The sequence below is a fragment of the Lissotriton helveticus genome, chromosome 4_1, assembly GCF_964261635.1.
Source record: "Lissotriton helveticus chromosome 4_1, aLisHel1.1, whole genome shotgun sequence".
In the NCBI taxonomy this organism is placed as follows: domain Eukaryota; kingdom Metazoa; phylum Chordata; class Amphibia; order Caudata; family Salamandridae; genus Lissotriton; species Lissotriton helveticus.
The window spans coordinates 401,808,691-401,828,898 of record NC_136063.1 but is presented as its reverse complement, the minus strand read 5'-3'; the positions used below and the strand labels follow the sequence as shown (position 1 = coordinate 401,828,898).

General features: G+C 49.2%; 1 protein-coding gene across 19 annotated transcripts in view; it reads right to left on the bottom strand.

The window, feature by feature from the left end:
* UBR5 (ubiquitin protein ligase E3 component n-recognin 5) overlaps nucleotides 1-20,208 on the bottom strand; it is a 2,132,574-nt gene that overhangs the window by 1,880,820 nt on the left and 231,546 nt on the right. For 18 of the 19 annotated variants that reach the window (XM_078686916.1, XM_078686920.1, XM_078686919.1 and 15 more), the window contains one exon: nucleotides 5,076-5,265. In XM_078686916.1, coding sequence (XP_078543042.1) covers nucleotides 5,076-5,265 — 190 coding nt within the window. The remainder of the gene's footprint in view (nucleotides 1-5,075; nucleotides 5,266-20,208) is intronic. The other variant, XM_078686917.1, reaches the window with a different exon arrangement.

Sequence of the window (20,208 nt, the reverse complement as noted above, 5' to 3'; positions counted from 1 at the left end):
ACACTAATGATTCAAGACTTATTATTCCCTTAGCTCTGGAACCCCTTCTTAAACCTCTTGACAGAATTTCGCGAACTCACATGCCCTAAATACTTACACCTATTTCGCCTGACGGAGACCAAACAGCACATACTTAAGGACGCTAATTCGGGGAGGGATGTGGAGACCGGGGCATGTTTTTATTTACTTTTAAGCGGGGCCCGGGTCCGGGTTTGGGAAGATGGGGGGAGCTATGGGGTTACTCTACAAATGTATTCTTCGCAGCCTGTGGTTTACAGGCCATCAAGCCATCACTGTATGTTATAACTACAATAAAGAAATTTAAACTATAAATAGGACCTGTGAGAGGATCAGTTCTCAGAAACACAACTTCAGCAATAAAATGAAAATGAGCGGTCTCATTACATTGGACTTTTTTGGGCCTAGTGCCTTGAATTGGACATATCTGCTGTTCTTCCTTAATTTGAAGATTGTGAAGTGACAATACCTTTTTCCCAAATAAAATCCACCCTTCTAAGAGAGGCTAGTTCACTTGTTGAAGCAGAAAAACATCAGCACTTATAATGCACGGGTTTTACCCTAAAAACTAATTAGCACGGCTCGAATCCATAGTAATAACACACTATTTAAGAACAGAGTACAAAGTGATGTAACTGAACTGTTAAATTATAAGTTGCATATATTTTGTACACAAATAAATGGTTTTGGGGAGCTAATATGAGTATTAAATCATGAAATGTGTGACTCAATTGGAGAAGTGATGACGAATGGCAAACCTAACCAAGAAACAGAATTCCAAATTGGCTTCTCCCCATTTCAGAATTTCATATTTTGCCGATCTGTGTATACCCTACTTCCAAGGACTTAGGACAGCAAGTTGTGCTTAAATAGGAGTGTTTCTTAGCCAGCACTTTTAAGCAGCATGCAAATACATGCACAAAAACAAGTTCAGAATAAACTTCTGCACACAAACTCCAGCAACCTGAGACAGATGAGGGTTACTCATGGACAAATGACAGAATAAGAGAGAAACATCCAGGGAGAGAAAGCAAGCAAGAGTCAATCACCCAGAAAGGAGAAAACAAGGACGGGAGAGACCGGCAGAGAGAGAGGAGAGGCGTATATCCAAAGAGAGCCAGATAAGGCACTTAGGCAGAACAAATGAGGGTAGCAAAGAGCAAGAAGAAGAAATATAGATGGAGCTATCGCACAACTGCGTATGACAGACCAGAAGGCAGACAGAAACGAAGGGCTAGAGGAGAGCGTGATTTAAAAAAAACAAGTAGACAAAAACAAGAGGCAGTTAGACAGGCAAACAAAGACAGATAAAGAAACATACCAAATGAGGGATGTAGGAAGAAAGAGTGAGAACAAGAGATAACCTATTCATGGCTGGTATCCAGAGAGAACCTGGCATTTAGAGACATTTTCAGAAATCCTACTGACAGCTGTATGTCATTCATAATTCTTTTCTCCCCAGATTGTTGCCCTTTTAACCATCTAAATGCATGCCAAATCCACATGTCAGTTGACAACCTCTAATTAGGCAGGTCACCAACTACTCATTCTGAGCGGGAAACTATTGCCCAAAACACAGCGTCAGTCTCTACAAAAACAAGCATTTGCAATGCAATAGGTCTCGCATTATGAAAGTTTGAGCTATTGGTCTTGTAAATGACAATTTTTTTATTTATGTGTTGATTTTGAAAATAGCTAAATTAATAGCTTTGTCATTTTCAATGCCAATAGTTACAACTTTCGCACATGTGACGACTATAGCATTTGTAATGCAACATGTTTTGTATTTACGTGACTTAGATGTATTGATATTACAAATAGCAACGGCTTTTAATTTTTTAAAATAATTAATACTTAAATAAAAGTGATTGTAATTTATATTGGCAATAGCTTAAACTTTTGTAAATAACGTTTGTGAAGATTATGTTCAGTGTATTTTATTGTGATGAAAATCCAAGAACAGAAGTGAAATAACATCTTTTTGTGACATTTGTAATAAAGCTTGAAACATTGAGAGAACATAATTGAACCAGTTGTTGTTGAATGGTTGCACAGATTGATGCTGTGGTGGTGGTGCTGCTGAGTTTACTCTGCACTCTGCACTCTGCACTCTGCACTCTGCACTCTGCACTCTGCACTCTGCACTCTGCACTCTGCACTCTGCATGTTATGCTTACATACGTTCCATATATTATCCATGTATATGCCACATTTAGTTAAGAATATATGTTCTGTTTAGTTACATTACTTTGTTTGTATACCCTTTTATGCTGCTCTAAAGTTATTTCAATGGGTGAAATGCGGAGCCTGGGTAGCAGGAAGGAGAAGAAAACAGTACAACTTAATACTAAATATATTGTAAAAAACACAAAACGCTCGATTTCAAAGTGCTGTTGTTTCAGCTGCTGTATTGTAATTGTTGTTGATAGTTTAACAATCTTCTAATAAACAACTAACGACCAAGTAAAACGGTTAAAAGGAAATGTAAAGAAAAAGAAAAGAAAGGGAAAACAAGGCAGTGCTGGGAGGGGGGGGGGGCTGCGCACCAACTGAAGAGCTCTGGTTGCACAGCCTGCGGCCGTGTGAAGTGATAAGCCTTTGAAGTATGTCACGGCGCCTGAGGGGAGAGCAGAGTTCTGACGGCAAAGTTAGGGGAGGAGAAGTAAAGGCTGTGTTTGCGAGGGGAGGTGCTGGTGTGGGAGGAGTGCTGCCACGGCCTGGGGGAAGCTGGCTATGCAAGTTTATGGCCCAAAAGCGCGTGCCTGTGGCCACGTGAACTTCATGAAAACGCCAGCAAAAAGCTGGTGGTTTCATGAGGATTTTGAGCACTTGAATTCTCGATCCCTCAATGCGCTTGCGCGCATTGTAGGTCACGATACCTAAAAAAAATTCAAGCCGTCAATAACCTTTTTTTTTTTTTTTTTTTTTTTTTTTTTAAGTGCAGCACATGCAACAGGTGCCAACATTGCCCAACGTAATGGTTCTCAAATTACTGACCTAGTAAGGCCGAAAGACAGATTGCATTGCCAGGTTTTTAATTAGTGACCTACAAGTCAAACACAGATGCCAATAGTGAGCAGTTAAATTGTGGCCATTTTAAAGGTCAAGCGACAAATTTTACCAGGGTCCGTTTTACCATTCACTTGTGTGCCTTCTATATACTACGAGGCATAGGTCTATTTTTCCCCTTTCTCTAGGCTCTTTGCCAAATTGTGCCACTATAGTATCAATAGGCCACTCATCCTTTGTCTCCCCACTCCTTTTCAGAGTGGAAGCCTGCTTCTTGGTAGACAGGCAGTCTTTCCCACACCCCCCTCTCTTGTGCTCCCTGTACCTACCATCCCCTAACAGCTAGCTGGTACTTGATTTTGAAATGTTTGCCACACTTTGACTATCCTCCAGTCCTCTGCTCCTTCAACAGAACCTCAGGCTCTACTCCTCTTGGCCTGCACCTTTCCCTTCCCACAATACTGTGGAACCAAGTGGGCCACATGTATCTGCTCCCATCCACATAAGCAGGCCTGTCAGGACCAACCAAGCATAGGGTGAAATCCCTTAGCGATTGAGCAGTACCCTTCCTAGGATCGAGCAGCTCAATGATCTGATTCTACACAGTGGCTACTAACACAAATGAATAAAAAAATAACTACCAGCAATACCATGATCAGTCGGAGAACATCAATGCCCAGAAGGTACATGCAGCTTGCTGGGTTTACTTAGTTCTTGCAACCTAGAAGGCCAGGAGCATCAAAACTCCACACGGTCTTGTAAAACCAGAGAATACAAAAACCAATACCTTCTTAAATAGATACCCATGATTTTATAAAAAAACTAGGAGGACAAGGGCATCAAAAGATACTGGTTGTAAACATTCATGATTGGCTCATGGTGACACTATGGAAGATACACCAGGCGACTCACACATACTAATGCCAATAATTCCATGAAGAATCGTACAATTACAGCACCACAAGATACTTCAAATACAAAAATCATTGCAGCATTTTAAACAACTTTACCATACTATGTATACGCTATGTAAGTGCAGTCTATGGTAGACTAACATGCTGCAAAGTCAATGTAGTTGGCCATGGGCATGAATATACAGCAGTACTTTAACAGGTAAGAAACACAGCCCAGAGCGAGAAATGCACATCTGTGACAATTGCCAAGTGCGGTTACACTACTCTGGACAAGAAGTAAAGTTTACCAAAAGCCTAAAACCCCAACAAAACAAGACCGCCTCACCTTATTTTATGAAATGGCAGTGGCGTACGAAATGGATAAACAACGTGCTAAAGACATGCATTAGCTTTGACAAACTTACAGAATGCAATGTACTGCAAGACATCCATCTTCCAAGTCAAGCCTCAACGTACCCAAACTGACTACATTATTTCTGCAGCCATAATTAGATCTGTTGCCCATAATTACAGGTATCAGTTACAAACAATCCACATGATCTGAGCATTCCTCACCATTTGGACAGCCAACATACTGATTCTCAGTCCTATTTTCTCTTGCTTGGATTACTATTCTGTTCCAGTTAACACTGCCACACGTATCGGTCAATGAATGTATAAACTCTTCACAAAGCAAACCTCAACCACTCACATGCCGTGGAGGGGAGCCTTTACAATATAGACTGCTTCAGCTTTCTCTTATCTTTAGATGTATTCACATCCACTGTTGGGTTCCACCTCATTTCTATGCCCCTTGTAATTTATGCTCCATTTCTCAGGTCAGTCTTGTCAAACCTTTCGTCTGTTTTCTTTTCTAACTCAATTTCAGGAATTCTTCATATCCCCTTTAAAGCATAGAAAAAGAAATAATCTTTCTTTCCTCATTCAGTCTATTCCTTCTATCCTCTCTGGCATAAGTTTAAGGATTCCCTCCTTTCATTGGACTTAATGACATTGATGCTGCTTTCATCTTGTTCATCATATTGGACTACTTTTTACCGAGTTACGCACACTGGCAAAATGCACAATAAATATAAACTGAAATAAAATACAAATGTAAGTGTTACTGGGCAATGCACATTCAGGATAACATACCTGAGAGATGAGCTCCTCAGGAATGACAGATGCAGGTATAACAGGCTGAGGCTGGCTGCCAAGTAGACCTGACCCTCTATCACGCCCAGTGCGAATAACTCTGGTCTGCCTCCGAGAGTCCCGTGTTCCAGTGGATGATCTTCCAGAACACCCTCCACCGCTGCCCCCTACTCCAGAACTCCAACGGCTTCTATAAGTAAATCCAATCATTCACATTAAATAATACAATTTAGAGCCTGTTCTTACATGATATACAAGTTATTATTGAAAACAGACAATGCATTTTAATATATTTTTCTGTGTAGACATGTAACACAGCACGAATCCCTGACTTCACCCAGTGAAACCAAGCTCTGCCAAACGCCAAACAATTGTAAACAGCAATAACGTACATAGCAATCAAGTTTACTAAATATAGTAAGTCCATAAAAACACAAGAACATACACCTAGAACCTCAGAGTTGGGAGGCAGAAGATAATCTAAAATTATCAGACGTTTATAAAGTTGGGACTGTAGTCCCTTCCTGAATTTCATTCAAGAATAAGCAAACCTGGGTGCAAGGGGGAAGCGATTCTAGAGTGTCAGTTTGTATGCAGAGAAAACTTGCGATGTGTGGATTCTTTACTAGTCTTTTGGATTTACAGTGCTGTGGGGGGGTGTTACACGAATTATGGGTGCCAGTGGAAAGGACCGGTTTAGAGGCAAAGTAGTTTGGTTTACTGTGGTTTAGTCAGTTTGAATGCCTTATTTATTTAGTAATTTGTAAAGCGCACAGCTACCTCCAACGGAGGTGTTCCGGCGCTGAAGACAGTATCTCGAAAGTTTCAGAGGGATGCAGAAGAAAGTGGATTGATTAGATTGAGGAAAAGAGCCAGGTCTTGAGTTTCTTTCGAAACAGAGGCTCTGAAGTCAGGAATCTCAGTTCTGTAGGTAGGTGATTCCACAGTCTGGAGGTGGCTACTGCAAAGGCCCTTCCTCCCGTTCGTACGAGGCGAAAACAGGGGCAGATCATAAGACGGAGATGGTTAGATCTGAGGTTTCTGGGTGCAAGTGAGAACTTCATTCTACGTCTCAGGTAGATAGGGCCACGGTCATTAAGAGCTCTAAAAGCCAGGGTCAAAGACTTAAACTGAATGCGAAATCTCACAGGTAGCCAATGGAGTTTGATCAAATGAGGTGAGATGGAGTGACAGTAAGGGATATTGCAAATCAACCTGGCAGCTGAGTTTTGAACTGTCTGTAGTTGATTTATGAGATACGCCGGGGCTCCGACATACAGACTATTTGCGTAGTTCAAATGAGCGGTAATGAGGGCGTGGACTACTGTCTTGCGTGAGTCTAAGGGCAAAAAAGGGATGATTTTTTTTAATCATACGGAGCTTTCCAAAGCAAGATGCAGTGACTTTGTTAATTTGGGTCTTGCAGGAGAGGGCAGTGTCAAATTGGAAGCCTAAATTACGGGCCGCTGGACTGGTACCGGAGGAGGATTTAGTTCAGTCGGCCACCAGAGACTGGGAGAAGGAGTAGTTTCTGTCCTGTAACTCCAGTTCTGTAGTAGGGGTATCTCTGTTATAGTCATAATCTAGTGAATAGTCCCGCCCATGTGCGTGGACCCCGGCAATCAAAAATAATCTCTTAAGTTGTCAGAAAATTGCAGAACTGCAAAGACACTTAAGAGAAAATTTAAAGACAAATAATGCAGCCTATATCCACAGGCTACACTGTCCAGTACTTCAACTAGAAATTCCACCAAAAATCCACAAACAGCAAAGCCTGTCCAGATTTCCCTTGCTTTAACAGCAAACACCCTCAGAAATGATAGAGAGGAAGGCATGGACAGACAAGCCCCATAGGCTGCCATTATGTGGCTTAAATAGGATACTGTGCCTTTAAGAGAACCTTCTCTCAGTATCCCAGAATGCATAGCAGGTTCAACTTACTTTCAGTTCTTTTTGAAGACGTAAAACGCCAGACCTGTCGCATTCCTTAAAGGAACATTTTCTCTCCACCGGGGATGCGGGAGGGCGCTTATGACTATAACAGAGATACCCCTACTACAGAACTGGAGTTACAGGACAGAAACTACTCCTTCTGTAGTAGGGGATCTCTGTGTATAGTCATAATCTAGTGAATAGAATGGCAAGCCCATCCCCACACCAAAGCGGCGGTGGAGAAAAGAGAATTAACGCCACTATTGTGCGAACAGATTTCGCAGCGAAGCCTGCCCAACCTGAGCGTCTGCCCTGGCATCAGTGTCCAGGCAGTAATGCTTAGCAAAGGTATGAACCGACTTCCAAGTGGCCACCTTGCAGATTTCTGCAATCGGAACATTACGGAGCAAAGCTGTCGTGGCAGCTTTGCCCCTGGTGGAATGAGCCTTAGGCTTACCTCCTAAGGTCTTATTAGCTTTTTGGTAACATAGCTGTATGCAGGACACAATCCACCTAGAGATAGACTGCTTAGAGGTCGCAAGACCCGTCCTGACAGATCCATAATTGATAAACAATTGGTCAGACCTACGAATATCTTTGGTCTTATCCAGATAAAACTTCAATACCCTCCTAACATCCAGGGAATGTAACGAGCTTTCCGCTGGAGATGAAGGATTCTGAAAAAACGTAGGCAAAGTTATGGTCTGGTTGACATGAAAATCAGAAATAACCTTGGGAAGAAATTTAGGGTGAGTACGCATAACAACCTTAGCAGCATGAAATACAGTATAAGGTTCTTGGCAACACAACGCCTGAATTTCACTCACCCTGCGGGCCGATGTAATGGCCACGAGGAACGCCGCCTTCCAGGACAGGTGCTGCAACGAAGCCTTATGAATAGGTTCAAAAGGCTCCTTCATCAACCTGGACAGCACCACATTCAATTCCCATGAAGGCGAAGGAAGCCTGACAGGAGGGAACACTTTCTTCAAGCCTTCCAAAAAATCTTTGATCACAGGGATCTGGAAGAAGGAAGTCTGCGAAGAGCATTTCCTGTAGGCAGTCAAAGCAGCAAGATGAACCCTAATAGAATGGACATTAAGGCCAGACTGCGCCAACTGTAGAAGATAAGGAAGGATGACATCTTCCTTGCAAGTCGTCGGATCATAGTTCTTAGACTTGCACCAGATCCAAAATCTCTTCCACTTGTAAGCATAGGAAGTCCTAGTGGAAGGTCTCTTAGACTCCTTCAGTATGTCCATGCAATCTGCAGGGAGATTCAGATGACCATATTGCACTAACTCAGGAGCCATGCTGCCAAACTCAAAGACGAGAGGTTGGGGTGCAACATCAGCCCCCCGAACTTCGTGAGAAGGTCCGGCCTGCACGGCAGCCGAATGTGAGGAAGGAGAGACCGGTGAAGCAGGTCCGTGAACCACCACTGTCTGGGCCATTCCGGGGCAATCAGTATCATCCGCGCCCTGGACTGGGACAGCTTGATGAGAACCGTCGGAATCAGGGGAATGGGTGGAAAAGCGTACAGAAAGCTGTTCGACCAGTTGATCCATAACGCATTCCCCAGCGTCCCCGGCTGGTAGTACCTGGAGGCGAAGTCTCAGCATTTGCTGTTTTCTGCGGTGGCAAACAGATCTACGTCTGGAGTCCCCCACCTTGCGAAGACTTCCCCTAGTACTTCGTCGTTTATGACCCATTCGTGGTTTTCCTGAATCAGCCTGCTCAGAGCGTCTGCCTGAACATTCTGCACACCTGTCAGATGGGTAGCCGTTATCGTCAGTCCTCGAGCCAGAAGCCAGCGCCAGATCGCCTGCGCCTCCTGCGACAGGGTGCGTGACCTCGATCCTCCCTGCTTGTTGAGGTAATACATTGTGGTTGTATTGTCCGTCTGCACAAGGAGAGAGTCGGTCTGGAAGGACCGGTGAAAGGCCTTCAGTGCCAAGTGAACAGCTCTGAGTTCCAGGAAATTGATGTGGTACGTGGACTCCGCCGGAGACCACGTCCCCTGAATCTGTAGGACTCCCGAATGCGCTCCCCAGCCCTGGAGAGAAGCATCCGTCACGATAACCTGAGCGGGAATGTCCTTGTGGAAGGGAACCCCTCTGAGGAGATTCTCCACTGAACACCACCACTTCAGAGACTGAAGAGCATGCAGAGATAGGCGTATCTTGTCGTCCCAAGATCCTCTCCTCTGATCCCACTGATCCTCCAAGCACTCTTGCAACGGTCTGATGTGCAGCCGTGCATGCGGCGTCAGGAAGATACAGGAGGCCATCGATCCCAGCAGAGAAGACACCGTCCTCACTGTCGTGGATGGAGCGGACATGAGAGCCCGAGCCTTCAGAAGTAGTGATAATCGTCGCTCCTCCGAAGGAGACACGCTTGCTGACAGCGTATCGATGGAGGCTCCCAAGTACTGAATGCACTGGACTGGAGTCGGACCGACTTGGACATGTTGATGTGCAACCCCAGCTTGTTCAAGAGAACGCACGTCTTCTGGAAGTGTGTTTGCGCTTTCGCGAAGGAGGAGGCCTTGATCAACCAGTCGTCCAGGTAAGGGTAGACAAACACCTTGTTCTTCCTTAGGTGTGCTGCTACCACCGCCATGCACTTTGAGAATGTTCTCGGCGCAGACTTCAGTCCGAATGGCAGTACTGTGTATTGATAGTGATTGGCGCCGACTTGGAACCGCAGGAACTTCCTTTGTTTGTGTGTAATGGGCACATGGAAGTAAGCATCCTGGAGGTCGATGGCACACAGCCAGTCTCCCCGTTGCAGCTGAGGATAAATCTGATGCAACGACAGCATGCGAAACTTTTCTCTGCGAATCCATTTGTTTGCTTGTCGCAAATCCAGAATGGGCCTGAACTCGTTCTTGTCCTTTTTGCGAACCAGAAAGAAGCGGGAGTACAGACCTCTTCCCCTTTGAGACAGGGGTACGACTTCGATCGCCCTTTTCCTTAACAGGATATCGGCCTCCGCCTGGAGCTCGCGCAGCTGATACTGCGAGCTGACCGGAGGGATCGATGGAGGAGGGCTGGTGAACCGAAGACTGTATCCATTGCAAACAATATTCAGCACCCACTTGTCCTGAGTAATTTTTCTCCACTCTGCCAGAAAAGATTGAATGCTTCCCCCCACCGGAGCGGGTAACAGTTGACGGGGAAGTAAGTGCTCAGGGCCTAGACCCGGCCTGGCCTTTAGTCGCTGGTGCCGACTGATGGCCGCCTCTGCCCCTCTGGCGTTTCTGGAACGGTCTTCTGAACTGCTGCTGTTGTTGTTGCTGCTGTTGTCCAGAAGACTGGCCACGCCCTCTACCTTGACCACCGAACCAGCGTTGGAACGGACGGTTTGTCTTCTTGGTCTCCTTGGGCTTCTCCAAACCCACCGCTGTGAGCGTCTCAGCCTCCGCCTTCATGCGGGCCATTTCGTCGTCAGCGTGCTTCCCGAACAGGGTTTCGCCAGAGAATGGTAGATTGGCAACCCTCTGCTGAGCGTCCAGTTTCAGAGACGTAAGGCGTAGCCAGGCATGTCGTCGCTGGTTTATTCCGTGGCAGAAACCATGCGCCGCCAGAAGAGAGGAGTCGGCTGCAGCGCTGATGACCTGATTCGCCACCAACATCCCCTCGTTAAGCACCTCCTGGAAGTCTTCCCGCTTGTCCCGCGGAAGAAGATCCACAAATTGTTGAAGAGATTCCCAGAGGGCTCTGTCATACCGACCCAGCAAGGCCGTGGCACTAGCCGCCTTCATAGAGGTCGCCGAAGTCCCACAAACTCGTCTCCCAGAGGAATCCAACCACCTAGATTCCTTGTCTGGCGGAACAGTGGAGGAAGGCGTGGTGGCATGTTGTTTGCGCGCCGCCGTCACAATCAATGAGTCTGGAGGGGGCTCCAGACGCAGAAAGGCTGGGTCCGAGTCAGGAGCCCGGTACTTCTTCTGCAGTCTAGAAGGCGCCGCCTTAGTCACCGCAGGAGTAAGGAAAAGATCCAGGGCCGGTTCTTCCAGGCCCGGCACCAGTGGCAGTAACGGCCGAGACAAGTGCTTCTGATGGAGCGTCTCAAAGATGACCGAGGTCTTCGGAGTGGGTACTGTCAAAGTAATGCCCAGTTTCGCTGCACCCCGTAACAGCACGTCCTGGAAGGACACCAGATCGTCGACCGGTGAGACCCGCGTGTCCGGCGAATCTGACATGGTCGGGGAGTAGTCCCTGGTCCCAGACGACCTGGTCCGTGAACGAGACCTGTGTCTCCGGTGGCGCCGTCTAGATCGCGTTGAAGATCAATGACGCGAACGTTCTCTTCGCCCGGAGCGGGAGCGTGACCTCCCAGCACGTGGGCGCTCCACCGGTTTCCGTGGAGGCATCATCCGTGGGTTGTCCCGGGGCTTCGGGGTAGGCGTACCCTTAGGAGGTGTCGGAAGCAGAGGCAGGGACACTGACCTCGGAGGCCTATGAGGAGGAACTGGCGGCAGAGGCCGTCCCTCAGTAGACAGCGGAGGCAGGGAGGGGAGAGGCGGCTTAGCCGGAGGAGCCTCCTTCGGTAGAGGAGGAGGAGGGGTCACAGGCCTTGGTGGCATATATACCACCAGGTACCTCATGCCCGATGACTTCTTCAAGGAGGGGGCCTGTGAGCCAGACCCCCCCCCCCCCCCGAGCGTGAGTGACGCCTCCGACGTCCGCCATCAGATCCGGCGTGACTTCTGGCACCAGAATCCTTCTTGCGCCTCTTAGAGGAGATTGAGACCCCAGGAGACGCTGATCTCTTCCTGCTCGACGTCGAGCGTTTCCCATGCGTGGAACGGCTATCTCTAGGCTCTGGCGTCGAACGCCGCCTCCTCGACGTCGAGCGTTTCTTCCTCGACGCCGATAGTCGCCCCCTCGACGACGAGCGGCCAGACCTCGACGGCGAGCGTCGACTCTTCTTTCTCGAAGACCGCTTTCTCACTGTCCTCGACGCCGAGGGTCCCCTCGACGTCGAACTTGTCGACGGCGACCGGCGGTGTCGCTTCGACGGCGAGCGCCGGTGTCTTCGTCGCCGGCGATGCCTCCACGTCGACGACGACGATGACGTCGACGACTCCGACGGCGGTGACTTCGACGGTGGCCTGGCCAGGCCTCTCGACGTCGATTTCCAACGCTGTCTCGACCCGGAGCCCCGGGGAGAAGGGGAACACACCGTCGTCATCCCTCTCGACGTCGTCGTCGATGCTATCGACGTCGACGGAGACCGGGATCTTTTGCTGGTCTTCCTGCCTCTGGGGGGCCCCCCAGAGGCCTCAGCAGGGGCAGAGGGAGCCTTCCCAGCCTGCCCAGACCCACCTGCAGCCTGCAGACGCCTCTCCTCTAGGCCTTGGAGCCTAATCTTCAGTCTTTCCCTCAGGGTCCTTGTAGAAAAGGCCTGGCAGATGTCACAACCTTCAGGGACATGCTCATCAGGGAGGCAAATAATGCAGACGTCGTGTGGATCAGTCTTGGCCTTCTTCCTTCCACATGCTGGGCACTTGTCGAATAAGGCAGGCATTTTAGAGCCCTAAAAGCCTGAACAAACACACAGAAGTGAACAGGAAACACCAAGAATCAAAGCAGAACACTTTTAAAACCAAAAAGTGTCAAAAAATTCCAATAAACCCCTGAAAAGGGGAGAGCTCAATGCACAGGGTCCTGTAAGCAGGAGCCGGAAAAAAGAACTGAAAGTAAGTTGGACCTGCTATGCATTCTGGGATACTGAGAGAAGGTTCTGGAAGGTTCTCTTAAAGGCACAGTATCCTATTTAAGCCACATAATGGCAGCCTATGGGGCTTGTCTGTCCATGCCTTCCTCTCTATCATTTCTGAGGGTGTTTGCTGTTAAAGCAAGGGAAATCTGGACAGGCTTTGCGGTTTGTGGATTTTTGGTGGAATTTCTAGTTGAAGTACTGGACAGTGTAGCCTGTGGATATAGGCTGCATTATTTGTCTTTACATTTTCTCTTAAGTGTCTTTGCAGTTCTGCAATTTTCTGACAACTTAAGAGATTATTTTTGATTACCGGGGTCCACGCACATGGGCGGGACTATTCACTAGATTATGACTATACACAGAGATCCCCTACTACAGAAATGGGAGATTTCTGATTGAAAAATAGGACTGCCGTCTTATCTGTATTGAGTTTTAAATTGTTAGAAGACATCCAGGCAGCAATATTCACCATGCAGTGGCGAAAGTTGTGAAATGAATTTTCGGAGTGATCCCTGAAGGAGAACACCAGCTGAGTGTCGTCAGCGTAAAAAATTACTCTGACGCCCCAGGATTCCACTACTTTTGCCAGTGGCTTCAGATACACATTAAATAGCAGCGGGCTGAGGGCAGAACCCTGTGGAACTCCCCAAATCAGAGGTTTCTTGGTAGAAAGGAAGGAGCCCAGCATCACCTGTTGAAATCTGTCCGTAAGGAAAGATTTAACCCAAGCAAGGGGAGTCCCGCCGACTCCTACCTCTTGCAAGCGTGTGAGTAGTATGTCATGGGAGATGGTGTCAAATGCTGCGGATAGTCGAGGAGGACCAACATGGCCTCTCCCCTATCCGTGCACTACCGAATCGACTCAGACACCTCAAGTAGAGCTGACTCGGTGCTAAAGTCCGGTCTAAAACCTGATTGAGAGTCATGGAACAGTGAGTTTGACTCAAGGTAGTTGGACAGCTGCTCTTGTACCGCCTTCTCGAGCACTTTGGCTGGCTTGGGTAGGAGTGAGATCGGTCGGTAATTGCTCAGGCAGGTTGGATCGACACCTGTTTTTTTTTTTTTGAATGGAGATTAGCAATGCGTGTTTCCAAGCGGAAGGAACAATACCTGAATATAAGGAGGCGTCCCAGATTTCAAGCAGGGGGTTAATAACTAACAGGGCAATTTCATTCATGATCAGGGCCGGGGCTGGGTCCAATGGTGAGCCTGATTTACATTTTAAAAATAGGTTCAGGGCATGCTCTTTGGTGAGTGGTTTAAAAGTAGTGAATGCATTCGTGCAGATGGTGATGGGGACTTCAGTAATTTCTGTACCATTCTGAAGAATTGTGGCCGTGATGTTGGCAATTTTTTTTTCAAAAAAGTCTGATAAATCTTCACTAAATGCTTGGGAAGGGGAAACTGGGGCGGACAGAGCTGTGGGATTAGTAAACTCTTTAACCCCTTCAGCGCTGATGACAAAGCCAGCTCGTCATGGGCGTTACCTGCGCTACGCGGATGACGAGCTGGCTTTGTCATGTTACGCGCGATTTTCAAATTTCAGCGCACAGCGGGAAAACCCGCTAGCGCGGTAGAGGTTAACGATGTTAAAGAGGGCCTTTGCAGAATCTATTGCTAATGCAAAAAACTCTACTAAGTAAACACTCAGAGTGACGTTTGAGTTTATGAAACTCTTTAAGGGCCTGTCTGTAAAGTGACTTGGCTGCCGGGTCATATGTTCGACGCCATTGTCGCTCCAACTTTTTACATTTGCTTCTGTTTTCCCTTAGTTCCAGGGAAAACCAGGGGGCTGATGGTTTGAGTCTGCGAGAGGTAAGGGTCTGTAAGGGGGCAACTTTCTCAATGGCAGTCGTGAGATCATTATTGAATGTAATAACCGCTCAGTTGAGATCGACAGGGAATGGGTCTAAGCTGTTATTATAACGAATGCTCTAGGGCAGTGCATGAGATCTTATGCCATTTTCTGCCTTGGGTTCTAATGGCAGATTCCTTCTTGACGATTTGAGTTAAAGATACCTCGAATGGGATAAAAAAATGGTCGGACCATGTCAGAGGTGTGGAAGGAAGGATTTTTAGCTTCATGCAGTTAGAGAAGATAAGGTCAAGGGTGTGTCCCGCAACATGTGTGGGACCCTTAACCCCTTGTGTCAGATTCAAATTTTGCATGGAGTCTAGGAGGTAAGTGGCGCGTTTGCAGCTACTCACATCAACGTGATGGTTGAAGTCTCCCAGTACCGTAAAGAGGGGGTGTTTAAGAGACAGATCAGCGGTGACTGCCAGTAGTTCAGAGATGGCAGACTGTGGGGTATTAGGGGGGGCTATAGACCAGGATCCCTGAAAAAATGGCTGTAGTAGAGTCCGAGACGGAGAAATATAGTGCCTCTATGGGCTTTATGTTTGGAATTTTTCTAGACGTGATTGTCAGGTGAGTCTTTAGGATTACCGCGATTCCTCCTCCCGTTTTGGAACCCCTGTAATGCCTTACAGAACACACAGCAGACTGTTACGGATTCTAACATAGAAAACACCCAATGTTACTCATCCAAGATATCAGAGACACTAACAGTTTCTTTGGGAATAATTGTTACTTTCGTGAACTAATTCCTTCACCACAAGCAGCTTCCACAGAATGGTTCAATAGATCGAGTGGGAAAGGAATGGCCAGAACCTCCAATGTCGAGGGTCTCTTTCAGCAAGACTTAACTTTAGCATATCAATCAATCAATAAATCAGGACATTTGTTAAGCGCGCTACACACCCGTGAGGGTCTCAAGGCGCGGGGCGGGGGGGGGGGGGGGGGGGGGGGGTTGGGGGAGGTGCTGCTACTGGTCGAAGAGCCAGGTCTTGAAGAGTCTTCTGAAGGCCAGTAGGTCTTGGGTCTGCCGTAAGTTGGTGAGGAGGGTGTTCCAGGTCTTGGCGGCGAGGTGGGAGAAGGATCTGACGCCGGTGGTTGTTCTTTGAATGCGGGGGGACTGTGGCGAGGGCAAGGCCGGTGGAGCGGGTCTGGGCGTAGAAGCTGAGTCGTCTGTTGAGGTACGCTGGGCCAGTGTTGTGGAGGGCATTGTGTGTGTGAATGAGGAGCTTGAAGGTTATCCTCTTGTTGACGGGGAGCCAGTGTAGGTCTCTCAGGTGGGGTGTGATGCGACTGCGGCGGGGGATGTAGAGGATCAGTCGTGCCGAGGCGTTTGGATGTGTTGCAGCAGTCTCAGGAGCTTCGTTGATGTTCCTGCGTAAAGGGTGTTTCCGTAGTCCAGTCTGCTGGAGACGAGTGCCTGGGTGACTGTTCTTGTTTCGGTGGGGATTCACTTGACGATCCCGAGGATCATTCATAGGGTGTTGAAGCAGGATGAGGAGACAGCGTTGACCTGTTTAGTCATGGATAGGGTGGAGTCGAGGATGACCCTCAGGTTGCGTGCATGGTCAGTGGGTGTCGGGGCTGTTCCCAGTGATGTTGGCCACCAGGAGTCATCCCAGGCTGAAGGGATGGAGCCAAGGATGAGGACCTCCGTCTTGTCTGAGTTGAGCTTCAATCAGCTGTTCCTCATCCATTCGGCGACGGCCTTCATTCCTTCGTGGAGGTTGGTTTTGGCGGTGTGAGGGTCTTTGGTAAGGGAGATGACCAGATGAGTGTCATCGGCGTAGGAGATGATGTCGAGGTCGTGCTGTCGGACGACATGGGCGAGGGGTGCCATGTAGATGTTGAACAGCGTTGGGCTGAGGGAAGAGCCCTGGGGTACACCGCAGATGATCTCAGTGGCGGTGGAGCAGAAGGGTGGGAGGCGGACACTCTGAGTTCTGCCGGAGAGGAAGGATGTGGTCCAGTCCAGGGCCTTCTCTTGGATCTCTGCATCGGGTAGGCGTGTTCGTAGTGTGCGGTGGCAGACCGTGTCGAAGGAGGCTGACAGGTCCAGGAGGATGAGGGCTGCTGTTTCTACGTTGTCAAGCAGGGTTCTGATGTAGTCAGTGGCGAAAATGAGGGCGGTTTCGGTGCTGTGGTTGCTGCGGAATCTGGACTGGGATGGGTCTAGGATGTGGTTGTCCTAGAGGTAGCGGGTCAGTTGTTTGTGGACGATTTTCTCGGTGACCTTCGCCGGGAACGGGAGCAAGGAGATGGGACAGAAGTTCTTGAGGTCCTTGGGGTCCGCCTTGGGCTTCTTAAGTAGGGTGTTGATCTCAGAAGAGCTCCTTGCAGTTGTGTGCGTTGTTGTCTAGGCGGTCCTTGAATGCGGTCCTTTTGGCGGTTCTGAAGAGTTGATGGTGTCTGCGGGTGGCGATCTTGAGGGCTGTGTCGTTGTCTGGTGATAGTTTGCGGAGCCAGTTGCTCTCCAGTTTCCGGCATGTATGCTTGGAGACCTGGAGGTCTTCAGTGAACCAGGTGGCTTTCTTGCTGGTGTGGCTGTTGGAGGGTGTCTTGAGCGGGGCGAGAGTGTTGGCGCAGTCATTGATCCACTGTCGGAGGTTGAAAGCGGTGGGGTCGGCTGGTGGGCTCTGGGCGAGGGTGGTGGCTAGCTGCTCTTCAGTGATTTTGCCCCAGCAGCGACGAGGCATCTGTTGGGTGCGGTGTTGTGTGGTGGGCTTCTTGAAGGTGAAATGGACGCAGCGGTGGTCGCTTCAGTGGGGTTCGGTGGTGTGGTTGAAGGAGACGTGGGTGCTTGCGGAGAAGATGGGGTCTAGCGTGTGACCGGCGGCGTGGGTGGGTGCTGTCACAAGCTGTCTGAGTCCCAGGATGGCGAGGTTGTCGATCAGGGTGGCGGAGTTGATGTTGTTGTTGTTCTCGAGGTGGAAGTTCAGGTCCCCGAGGAGGATGTAGTATGTGGAGGCGAGGGTGTGCGTGCTGATGAAGTCTTTGATGGAGTCGCTGAACTGTGGTCAGGGTCAAGGGGGTCTGTAGATTAGGGTTTGTTAGACCTGTCAGCCTTGGGGTGATCTTTCCCCGTGACTTTTCGCCCTAGCCTCATTTTTTCCACCTATTTTTTGCTGGTTCTTAGGTCTTCGGGCACCTTTTTACAGCTAACCTGTGTTAGGGTGCAGGTGCTCTCTACTTTCAACATGGCTGCCACTGGCCCCTGCTACTGCAGCGTGTTTTTTTTAGTGTAGCACCCTAGTTGCCAGGAGCAGGCTGGGTCCCCATACATTGTTGCAACACCAGCCACCCAGCCCCTGTCCATAGTTAGAATGAGGGAAGCTCCTGGAACCTTCCAGAATAGGGGAGGTACCAACTGCCCCTGCCAACTGCCAACTGACACTATATAAGGAAAAGGAGGGAAACTTTCTAGTCAGTTGGGGCATCACTGACCTGGGGAACCAACGCAGGAGTTTTAGGCGGGTGGGCCTAGTGAGGAACCTATGCTACTGGGAGTGACATGATTTAGGTGCTGCCTCTTAAGCTCAGTGAGGTGTCCAAAGCTATCCCCCTGATTTGGCCCAGTGGTACGGAACACCAGGGCCCATCTGCAGTGACTGAGGAGAAATTCTTCAGGCCCACAACTTGGTCCCTCATCACGTGACGGGAGACGCGACCGCGTCATCGGCCGCGCCCCCGCCTAAGCCGGGCAGCGATTGGCTGCTGCCCCGCGCCCCTGCCTACCTTCGAGGGAATCCCAAGATCGACGCGGAGGGGGCCGTGGAGCCTGAGAGCCCCCTCCGGTTGTCCCCAAAAGCTAATTCAGCCTCGCCCCAGCGCCGGGGCTCCTGAACTGCCCCCACGTCCTGCAGGGACGGGTGAGGCCCCGGACGTGCTGGAACTCCTACTCCGGTCCCCTGAGTCTGCGCAAGGGCCCCGGAGGGCCGAAGAAGTGAGGTAACCCCCTGGGGAGGAGGGCGGTAGGCCAAGAGAGGCCCGAGGTCGCCCCTCCCCCGGGGTTGACTGGGTCTTGTTGGCCCCCCTGTTCTGAATGTGCCTCATTTTATCGTTTTGCCTACAAATTTACCAGCCTGCATTATTCAACGTGCTGCATAATTACCAGCCTGAATTACTCTTCATGAATCGTATTTACAAGCCTGAAGTGTTTAGCGTGCACCGTATTTACAAGCCCGATTTGCTCCTAGTGCACCATATGTACAAGCCGGAAATGCGAGGGAGATTCACTTCACTGTACTGAATTTTCTTGCAGAGGTGGGCTTCCTTAGTATTCTGATGATCTGATCTGGGTCTCAGCCGACCCGCATTCACAAGAAAGGCTTGTCACAAATGACTAAAGGCTGTGTTCTTTGAAGTTCTTTGTTAACCTGAAAAGTACTTGCTGATGTGTTTTATTCCTTTCTAGGAGAAGCGACCATGAGAGGTTTGATGTGTTATTTAAATGCATTATAATTGTCGCTTCTTGTAGGATCCTCCAGGTTTATACCATTACCCCTTTGCCTGTCAAGGAGTTTGATGTGACAGGCGGGGTCAGTTAACGTTTCATTGCATAGATGAGATAGCTGTTATTTTAATGCAAAGCCTTACTGAAATGCTTACTCTTCAAAAGAAATGCAATCTGCACATGATACATGAAATGTCTTAATGAAATGCTTATTTGAAATGCTAATGAATTACCAATGCCTTGCTCTGATTGAAAGCCTATATAAAAGATCTTGATTTTTCAAATACAATACCTAGTGTGGTCTCCATTATTGCGCCACTGTGTGTTTTACTGGACGTGTGTGTTAAGTGGCTGCTTTACACATAAGCCCCTGGCCGCCTTCCTGCTTGAGCCATGCTACCCCCCGGAGAACTGGCGGTCCCAGGTTTTACAGGGTTCCTCTGAGGGTGGTATTGGGGTCGGTGTGAATCTGGAAGTGCAGGTGTTCGGCGGTGCTGAGAATGTCGTCGGTGCTGGTCGAGACGCTGAGGGTGTTCTTTTGTGGACGATGGCAATTCCACCTCCTGCTCCGTTAGTGCGGTCTCTGCGGGCGATCTTGTAGCCTTCCGGGATGGCTAAAGCAATGTCGGGGGCTGAGGCGGGGTTCAGCCAGGTCTCCGTCAGGAAGGCGTCGTCTGGGGCGGTTAAGTCCAGGAGATCCCAGAGTTCGATGGCGTGTTTGCGGGCGGAGCGAGTGTTGAGGAGGATGCACCTCAGGTGATTGGGTTCGCTGATTGATGGTTTCGCTGGTCGGATGCTGGTGAAGCTGCAGTTCCGGCAGGTGAAGGGTCCTCGGGTGCGCTTCGGAGTGGCCCGGTAGCAGGAGTGTTCTTGTCCCTGGTTGAGTGCGTGGAGGGTGCTGGCGTCGTAGTGCAGTCGGGTGTCGCAATGTCTTCGGGGTCCAGTGGTTCTGGCGCTGGGCGCGGTCCAGGCGCGGACGGGCTTGCCTTAGGTGTGCTGTCTGTGCGGCCACCATAAAAGGGGAGGTGGGAGGGAGGGGCAGCTGGGTGAGGGGCGGCAGACGAATGGGAGCGGGGGGCGGGGCCGCAGCAGCGAGACCGGCGGGGGGGCGAGGGGGCGCGGGGAGGGGTGAAAAAACACAATCAGAGAGCACAAGATGAGAA